This window comes from Octopus bimaculoides, chromosome 14, assembly GCF_001194135.2.
Source record: "Octopus bimaculoides isolate UCB-OBI-ISO-001 chromosome 14, ASM119413v2, whole genome shotgun sequence".
Classification (NCBI taxonomy): Eukaryota; Metazoa; Mollusca; class Cephalopoda; order Octopoda; family Octopodidae; genus Octopus; species Octopus bimaculoides.
Window position 1 is genome coordinate 3,391,040 of NC_068994.1, and position 9,916 is coordinate 3,400,955.

A 9,916-nucleotide genomic window follows, 5' to 3' on the forward strand; every position below is an offset into this window, starting at 1 on the left:
CTCTTTAGTTTCTTGGTTTTCCCATCAATTTTTCAATTGTCCCATCAGCTTATTAGTCATTCCATTAGCTTGTCAGCTTGTTCCACTAGTTTGTTGGTTTGCTCATCAATCTACCAGTTGTTCCATTAGCTTCTCATTTGTTTAATTAATTAATCTGTTCTTCAATAACCTTTTGGTTGTTGTTTCTTTAATTATGTCGGTCATTCCATCAGTTGAGCTGCATCCATTGGTTTGTCTGTTTGCATATTAATTCATCTGATGTTCCTTTTATCAGTTTCGATTAGCTAATTAATATACAGTGTCACACCTGTACAGATTATGAACATAAGGACCTTTATGTCAGTAGCTGATTTTACTATTAGCTATGATGTTTTACCGTCAATAGCTACATTTTGCTATTAATAACTACAGTTTTTGTGTCAATAGCTACATTTTACCATCAATAGCAACATTTCACCATCCATAGCTACATTCTACCACTAATAGCTACATTTTATCGTTAATAGCTACATTTTATTGTCAATAGCTACATTTCACTGCCAATAGCTAGATCTCACAATAAATAGCTAAATTTTATTGTCAACATCTGCATATCACCATCAATAGCAACATTTTACCACCCATAGCTACATTTCACCGTCAATAGCTACAGTTTACCGTCAATAGCTACATTTTACTATCAATAGCTACATTTTACTGTCAATAGCTACATTTCACAATAAATAGCTAAGTTTTATTGTCAATAGCTGCATATCACCATCAATAGCTACATTTTACTGTCAATAGCTACATTTTACCGTCAATAGCTACATTTTACTATCAATAGCTACATTTTACTGTCAATAGCTACATTTCACAATAAATAGCTAAGTTTTATTGTCAATAGCTGCATATCACCATCAATAGCTACATTTTACCATGAATAGCAATATTTTACTGCTAATAGCTACATTTTACTGTCAATAGTTACATTTCACAATCAATAGCTACATTTTACCATCAGGTGCTATATTTTACTGTCATTTAATAGTCTGTGGAGTTACTCAGTACACTGGACAATCAATTATCACTTTCTCTGTTGTACTGACAATGGTTGTATTGTACTGTCAGCAGTTTCCATTTAACTGTCATTTGCCACAATATAACATCATTACATCGTGCAGTCAATTATTACTGTTTTGTCAATAATGATATTAAAATCAACAATATAACCAATCAGATAAGGTTTGTCAACAATTACATTTATACTGATACGTGAAAGTAGGTGTATATAAAAGTATAGATATTGCTGTATGTATGTATACATACAATATATGAATATGTATGCGTTATATAACTATATATATACATATAGATGTATTTATATGTGTGTATATATATGTGCATATGTATGAATGTGTATATACATATATATATATATATATATATGTATATATTATATTATATATTACATATTTTATATATATATATATATATATAGATACACACATACACACACACACACATATATATATATATACATATATAAAAGTGTGTCTTGTTATATATTATTGTTATATTTACACTTGTGCATGTGCGTGCATTGTCTTTCTTTAAAAACAAGGAATTTCTGTTTGAACAACCTAAATTAATTATTTCAAAGTTCAAATGCTTAATTTGGCATCATATTGCTTTTGTTATTGTTGTTGTTGTTGCTTGGTGTGAAGATATAAATTTTTTTTTTTATATATATAACTATTTTCTTCTGTTTCATGATAGTGACATGTCTTGGCAATGCATCACTTCATGCAGTGGTTTTGTGCATCGATTGCACATTTTTGGGAAGTGTGCATTCCCTGAATGCTGGTCCAAGGACTTTGCCTGCCTTGCTTCATACTTCCGCATGGCAACGGGGCCGGTACATTCGGCCAGTAAGAGGTTGTCATGGGCGGCATGGCGAAACTTCGCGACCACAGGTAATTATTTTCCCAGCTTTGTGGCATATCTTGTAGGTAAGGGGAAGTCATCCACGATGACGTCATTGCAGAAGCTTGTAGACGTGCCGAGGCACTGAGGGCCTGTGGGTCCCTTAGACGGTCTTTTAATATTCCAGTCCCTGAGCTGATGGACCCATCAATCAGTGATGAATTATGGAGAGGGCCATCAGGATCGGGGCTGCCACCAATACTACTGAGGTCAAGACTTGATTTCAAACCCCCAATATTCCTTTGAAAGAGTTTATTGTCCCTGTTTGGATATGGTGATGTTAGTGCGGCTGGTGTCAATGGTGGTGACCCAACTGAAGATTTAATTGGTGTACTACTGCCATTATTATTATTGTTATTATTATTATTATCGTTGTTGTTGTTACTTCTATCATTTGGTTTGTTCAGTGCAACTGCAGCAGCTGCTGGGGAGGTTAACGAGAACTTTGCTGTTAATTCCGCTGCTGTGTGTGTTCTCCGGTGATGATTGAGGTTTCCCCTCTGGGAAAATGCCTTTCCGCATACGTTGCATGAAAAAGGCTTCTCACCCGTATGTTTGCGCATGTGCGTCTTGAGATTTCCCTGTTGACTAAATGCCTTCTGGCACACTGTGCAGATGAATGGTTTCTCTCCGGTGTGCACCCGTTCGTGGTTCTTCAAACTGATCTGTAAAGTGAATGCTTTTGAGCACATTGTGCATTTGAACAGCTCTCCCGTGTGAGTTCGTCGATGGTTGTCAAGGTTGATTTTTTGGCAAAATGCCTTCCCACAGTCCATACAACTGTAAGGTTTCTCTCCAGTGTGGGTTCTCAAATGAATTTTCAGATTGCCCTGTTGACTAAATGCTTTTCCGCAAACTGCACAAACAAATGGTTTTTCTCCTGTATGCACTCGTTCGTGGTTTTTCCATTCTGTCTGTTGGCAGAAAGTGCGGTCACAATATGCACAGTGGTACGGCTTTTGGCCTGTGTGAATGCGTTCATGGTTACGTAGATTTATTTGCTGGTAGAAAGCTTTTGAGCAAAACGAACACTTAAACAGATCTCCAGTGTGAATACGACGGTGATTATCTAAATTTATTTTTTGACAAAACGACTTACCACAAGTGTCGCAGTGATAGGGTTTTTCCCCGGTATGAGTTCTTAAATGAGTTCTCAGATTTCCTTGTTGGCTAAACATTTTCGGACAGTAAGTACATTTAAAGGGCTTCTCGCCAGTGTGGACCCGTTCATGGTTGCGGAGATTAATTTGCAGAGAAAACGCTTTCGAGCAGAAGCGACAGTTGAACAAGTCTCCAGAATGGACACGCCGATGGTTGTCGAGGTTAGTTCTCTGGCTAAAAGATTTACCACAGGTTTCACAGTTGAAAGGTTTCTCTCCGGAATGTGTTCGTGCATGTATCTTCAAGTTCCCTTGTTGGCTAAAAGATTTTCCACACTCCAAACAAGTAAAAGGCCTTTCACCCGTATGGATCCGTCGGTGGTTTGCCAGATTGGTCCGCTGTGCAAATGCCTTTCCACAAATATCACAATTGAATAATTTATCAGCTGACGTCAACCCTACTGAAGCTGCTCCTGCCGTATTGTCACAATGTGAACGACTAAGGTCTATGTCCTTTGTATCTTTTGGGATGCCTTGGCTGTGAAGATGAGAATGAGAAGAATAAAACGGAAATGCGGAACGACTGGAGAACATGGAGTTTGGATTGTTATTGTGGTCAGCCTCATTGTCAAAGTTACTGGTGAGGCCAAAAGAACGATCCATTGTTACTTGATCAAAGTTCTTGAAGTCAGAAGAATGTTGAAGTGGAAAAGCTCGACTGAAGAATGAAGTACTGAATGTCTTCTCTAAGTGTGTCATCTCATGAGCTTCCAGTTGGCTCCTTTGGGCGAAAAACTTTTTACAGAAGCCGCAGTAATACTGCTTGTCTTCTGTAGAGAGTCGTTCACCCCGGCTGTTGCATTGATGAAGATTGTTGCTGTTATTATTGTTGTTGTTACTACTGTTGTTGTTGTTGCTATTGTTATTGCTGTTGTCTTGGTGATGGAGGTGACTACTGCTGTTGTTCGATGTGACACGGCTTGAGAGGTTTTTTGTAAAGAAATCATAGCTGAACGGTTTCTCCATAGGAAGAGACTTGTCATGGTATTTCACATGGCTGTTGGGGTAATAGGACTGACCATGCACCTCGAAATTGAACTGGTTCCCTGGAGTGTACATCGGCTGCACTGGATACATGGTGCACGGCTACAAAATACAGGAAACAAAAACCAATTTAAAACACAGCAAGCAAATTTAAAATACAAGAAAATGTCACAATTCCATATATAGGAAACATGGATAAAATTGAAATACAAAAAAATGTGAAGCAGAAATGTATCAAGAGAAAATTATATTGAAATTTCATGACATAGATTTAGTCTTCATGATTGAGCAATCATAGCATCAAAGGTGTTCTAGCCATGACCATCCCCTTATAATGTATCTCGAACTACATTATCTAGTGAGTCCTTGTGTGTTATTTCTAGCAGGTTGAGTGACTATGTAGAGGCCCCTTCCTTTTCTCACGAAATGGGAGGGGGGTTGTTTATGTGAGTATATGCAATCTTTATATGCAACTAAACATGGGTGTATTGTTAGGACACCAAATATTGCAGCATTTGCCTTGAGAGTTCCTCTCATATAGACGTAAAGTACTAAGAGCACACATGTATATTGTAGTAGATGAGAACTGCCTGATATCGGTACCGCAACAGCTGGATCACATGATTTCTGTGTACTGTGTTTCTTCAGTGGCAGGCGCCCAGTCCCCGCATACCAGCGAAATCTGACTGCCAACAATTTACCGTTTGTCTACGTGAGAGGCTCTCTCAAGGCGAATACGGCAGTATTTGGTATTCTAATAATATATCCACGTTTAGTACGATATAAAGATTGCCATTCGGTATTAATACTGCTTCCGTCGCTAACACACACGCACGCACGCACACATACACACACACACACATACACACACATACACACACACACGCACGCACACACACACACACACATGACGCATTTCCATATAGTTTCCATCTACAAAATATTTTCACTATTGATCAGCCCAAGCTTATAGAAAACACTCCCCCAAAGATACCTTTTCTGTTGCTAACACTTTTAGTCACTTATAACATGCAAGAACATGGTGTTTCTTTTCATAGACCACAATACACACAATGGCACACATACGTACATATATAATTACAAACACACATATTAATCTCGTTCGTTCATATACTAAGACACGGTGCAAAAAGTGGGCTCCAGAGAGAGGTAAGACGTGGTATGAGCACAAAGCGTATAGAGTGGCGGAGTCTGGGACCTGCAAAATCCTGTGGATTTCCCAATCCAAACAGATCAGATTCTAGAGCATAACAGACCGAACATGGTGGTAGTGGATAACATGCACCACATGTGCTATATATTTGCACCACATGTGCTCTATATTTGATGTTGCATGCCCCTTTGATCCACAAATATTGAAGAAGGAAGGCGAAAATAGATATATATACAATCCTCTTCAGTACGAAATAGCTCGGTTATGGAAAATAAAGGAGAGGAAGAAAATGTCAATTGTTGCTGTCCTTGGGGCAACATCAGAAAGTATCAAGAGGAATATCAAGGGAATTGGAATAGAGTGCCCAGCGGAACTGTTACAAAAGGTTTGCCTCCTTGGTACGGCGAGAATAACCAGGACAGTATTTGATAGTCGAAAAGAACAGACGGCGTGGTAGCGTAGGCTGCAGGCAGCAAACCCGCTACTCATGCAAGACTTCAGGAGTTCCAACAAAACCTGAGATAAAAATAATAATAATAATAATAGTAATAGTGATGATAGACTCTCCCGTCGAAGACGACGTATGAGCGTTCAGCTTTTTTGCCGAGTGACCTGCACAAATGATTCGTTTATAGTGATCAAATGCTTATGCTGTACATTAGTTCACTCCCTCCATCAAATCAACGTTGCCTGAACAGGTGCACAAGTGTACCACATATCATATCAGGTGTCAAATAGATCGCAGAGCAACGTGAGAAGAAGGGTCTTGTTCAAGAACACAACGCACCACCTGGTCTAGGAATTGAAACCCTTAGATATGGTGTCTCGCTAAAAACACTGGTGATTGCGACACCTCACCAACACAGTTGTAATACCAAATAGAAATCATCAAAAACTGCGTTTATGAGACCCGAACCCAGGGTGAAGGTCTCTCGCACGGCAAGTGTTCCACTGCGCAACAGGGTGAACCTGATCGTTATCCAAATACTGCAACAAAGATTAGGAGGAAATGGACTCAAAACGATAACAGAACTGGAATGGAATGCAGAAGCGCGTCTACCGAAATTGGATACCGAAAAAGAATGCATAAAATTTGAACAAAGAAAGACATGCTCCCTATCACGGAAGAAAGACTTTTAGATCCCCAAAATTTAATCGTCAGAAGGCAGTGACTATCCCAGTTGCAACAGGAAGAGATCTCTACAATACTGAACGGTTGTGAAAGTGACAATTCTGCACATGAAGAACAAAAAACAAAAAACAAACAAAACAAAACTAGAATAAGAACAGGGCTTAGTAGAGAGACCAGTAAATTCACACAAAAGAAACAGCTGCTCGAATGAAGGTGAATTTTACTTTGTGGAAAGGAAGACTGTTACAGAGGAAGAAAGAACCTTACTATTGGATCATGCCAGAAATAATGCGGTTTTTGTTTTCAATTGCATGAACTAGAAGTCGGAGGGGGACGGGATAAACAACCTCTATCAACTTGCTATAAAAGCAGGTAGTACTTTCTGAAGCAAGTTCTTCCCAGTGCCTTATATTGATTTGCAGTTCCTTCAGGTTGCCTTTTATGCAGTCTTTGTACCTTTTTTGTAGTTTGTGCTGAGGATACTTCCAAAGTACAACTCACCGTAAACAACTGCTTCTGAATCTTATTATCCTTTAAAGCATCCGAGTAGATATGATAAGTGATGGGATGCTGACGCACCCTGCCTTTACAAGAACTTCTGTGTTCAGGTGTGTAATTTTGCCACTTGAACTTGAATATGTGTTTCAAACACATTTTGTGAAAGTGTTTAAGCAGCTTGAGATGGCTTGAGTGTACTGCCATGTTTCAGAAGACTGCAGTAGAGCTATTCGTATGCAAGTCTTGTAAACATCGAGCTTGGTCTTGCTGGAGATGCTGCAATTTGCCCAGACTCTCTTTTCAAGCTTCCCAAATGCTACAGATGCTTTCTGAATGTGTAAATGTGTTTCTGCATCTAGGGAATTTCCTCTTGATAACATGCTGCCCAGGTAAACAAAAGTGTCAACTACATCCAATTTTGTACCATACACTATATCTGGTTCAACATACAGTTTGCTTGTTGCAGGTGTAAATATTCCCCTGTTTTTCCAGATTTATTCTAAGCCCAAAGATTTTACATGAAGCAGGAAAACGATCCATACTGTGTTGTTTGTCTTCTGCAGTGTGAGCCAGGAAATCAACAAAATCTTCATAAAGGAGTGCCCTGATCAAATTTTCAAGCGTTTCCCACTTGATGTTGAACCATCTCAAGTTGAAAACTCTTCCAAAAAATTGCAAGAGGACCCACCATCCCCACCAAAAAAGAATTTCTTCCTAGGCCTTGCCTTATGCCTATCGTAGAAAGAATTATTGTGTAAATGATTGTTTGTGATAAAGTTAGGACGTTGACGTCCAGTACAATTCACCTGACGTGTTCCCATATAGTTTCTCCTTCTCAGGGAAAGTGGCTGAATATCCCACAAACGATTGTATCCTTAATGTGATCCCTACATAAAATCACAATCACGCCACATCGTGTATAATATGACTGCTTCTCAATTTCAAAGACAGCTTAGTTGACGGCCTTTCCCACAGTTTCCGTCGAACCAATTTCATTCACCAAACTTGAGAAGTTTTCAAACTAATAAACCCTCTTGTTATGATTTGTAAACAACAGAGATATCTTCATTTCTGTTAAAATTCTAGATGTCTATTCTATGAAACTAGTCTGAAGATCAAATGAACAGCAGGAGTTTCGTTGTGTTTTTAAACAGTTTACCTAATTCTTATTCAGTTCAATTATTTGTCAAGTATAGGGACCAGTTCTTTGGACAGCGGTGTGGCCTATCATATACAGACATCCTCTGGACTGAAAGATTTATTTCTCAACTACTTATTAACTATAAAGCCAGTGCCGACCGTTTAGTGACCCTGTGGGGTTCTTTTAGACCTGCTAAGACGTATTTTAGCCTCCACGTCCCCAACAAAAATCAACACTGATGTTTACTCAACGCATAACACATTCTCCCGTCGATTTCGACGTCTGAGGAGTCCAACATCCAACTATTAGACAACCCTCACAGCACAGATGACTTGTTTATAGTGGCAAAGGCTTGTATAGGACCAGCAACATATTTGGAAATGCTGTTGGCAGGAGTTTGGTGCAAATGTTTACTAAAACCTCAACGATCAACAAACCCCAGGTTTTTCTATCAGAGTTCTCCATATCCTGGGGTAGTTGCCTTCGCCACCACTTAGAGTCTACCCCCGCTCCCTTGTAGGCTAAATGTGCACATGGATATCTTGTACCTGGATGGCCGTTGGCTTTTCTGAGTTCATCTACCTTGGACGGGGTTTTTTTTTTATCTCGCAGGGTGTCTGAAAGCCAGTCCACTCTCCAAGCAAGCTCGGTGGGGTCGTCGGTTCAGTTGCCGACGGCCGGACCACGTGACAGGTTGTACTGGATCACATGTTACCAGTAGAGCTCGCGAGTGAGCTGACCGTAGCTCAAAATACAAGGTGACGCGAATATCGGTGTTGGGCAATACTGACACAACTTGTGAGCTAAACAACCTGCCCCTTCACTACCACTGCACCATAGTAGTAGTGGTAGTAGTAGTAGTAGTAGTAGTAGTAGTAGTAGTAGTAGCAGTAGCAGTAGTAGAAGTAGTAGTAGTAGGAGGAGGGGGAACAACGAAGTCTTGTGACACCACAACCACCACCACTCCCTTACCACCACCACCACCACCACCACCACCACTGCTATTCCGGATTCTCTCACCAGCCCCACCCACCACCCCTAATCCTAAGTGGTCGCTAGACCTGCTAGAAATAACGAATACATTTCACTCAAATCATATCCATTTCTGTCTTTTAAAAAACAAAAGGAAACAGATCTTAAGTATAGAGCGTTTCTATAACATAAACGAGATGGTCACGGTTGGGATGTCTTTGATGATAGGTCTTCTGGATCAGAGCTGGCTTGGTGTTAAATAACATCATCATCATCACCACCACCACCGCCATCATTGTCGTCCCAACATCCCCCTTCCACCACCACTTTCACACCTCTTCACCATGAGGCTCCAGTCAGAGAGTTTCCATATGAACCTAGCTGAACGTGCCGCCTTTGATCATGATCTTTGATCATAGATCTGCTCGATCAGAGCTGACCTTGGGTTAAACAATCCCCCCCACTTCTAGAAATACCAATCACTACCACCACCATCGCCCATATCCACCAGATCTACCACACCCACTCACACCACCACCACCACCACCATCAACAACAACAACACGCTCAAGACTAACCTCCGCCACCACAACCACCACCACCATTAAACAAAATCCTCCTCTCACTCGACAAATCAGCTATCATGCACTGATCACACTCAACTAATTAAAGGTGTGATTAAAAGACTCTGTGACGTCACTGGCGCCTGAATTGGTTTATCTCCCTTCGACGATTTTTTATATACAAGATTGAACGCGAATCATTTAGAGTTATGTCCCCTAACCTTTTTTTTATCATTATAATTAATAGAGCGCAATTTTTTTTATGCATGTGTTCATATACACATATATATATACTTGCACACATACCTTGTTATAGGTATGTGTCAC

At 40.0% G+C, this 9,916-nt stretch overlaps 1 protein-coding gene across 1 annotated transcript in view; it reads right to left on the reverse strand.

Annotated features, from left to right (window-relative positions):
• Nucleotides 1-1,540: 1,540 nt before the first annotated feature.
• The window catches only part of LOC106870077 (zinc finger protein ZFP2), a 13,616-nt gene continuing 5,240 nt past the window's right edge, over nucleotides 1,541-9,916 (reverse strand). The window contains exon 2 of the mRNA XM_014916050.2: nucleotides 1,541-4,211. Coding sequence (XP_014771536.1) covers nucleotides 1,779-4,202 — 2,424 coding nt within the window. The 5' untranslated portion in view covers nucleotides 4,203-4,211 and the 3' untranslated portion in view covers nucleotides 1,541-1,778. The remainder of the gene's footprint in view (nucleotides 4,212-9,916) is intronic.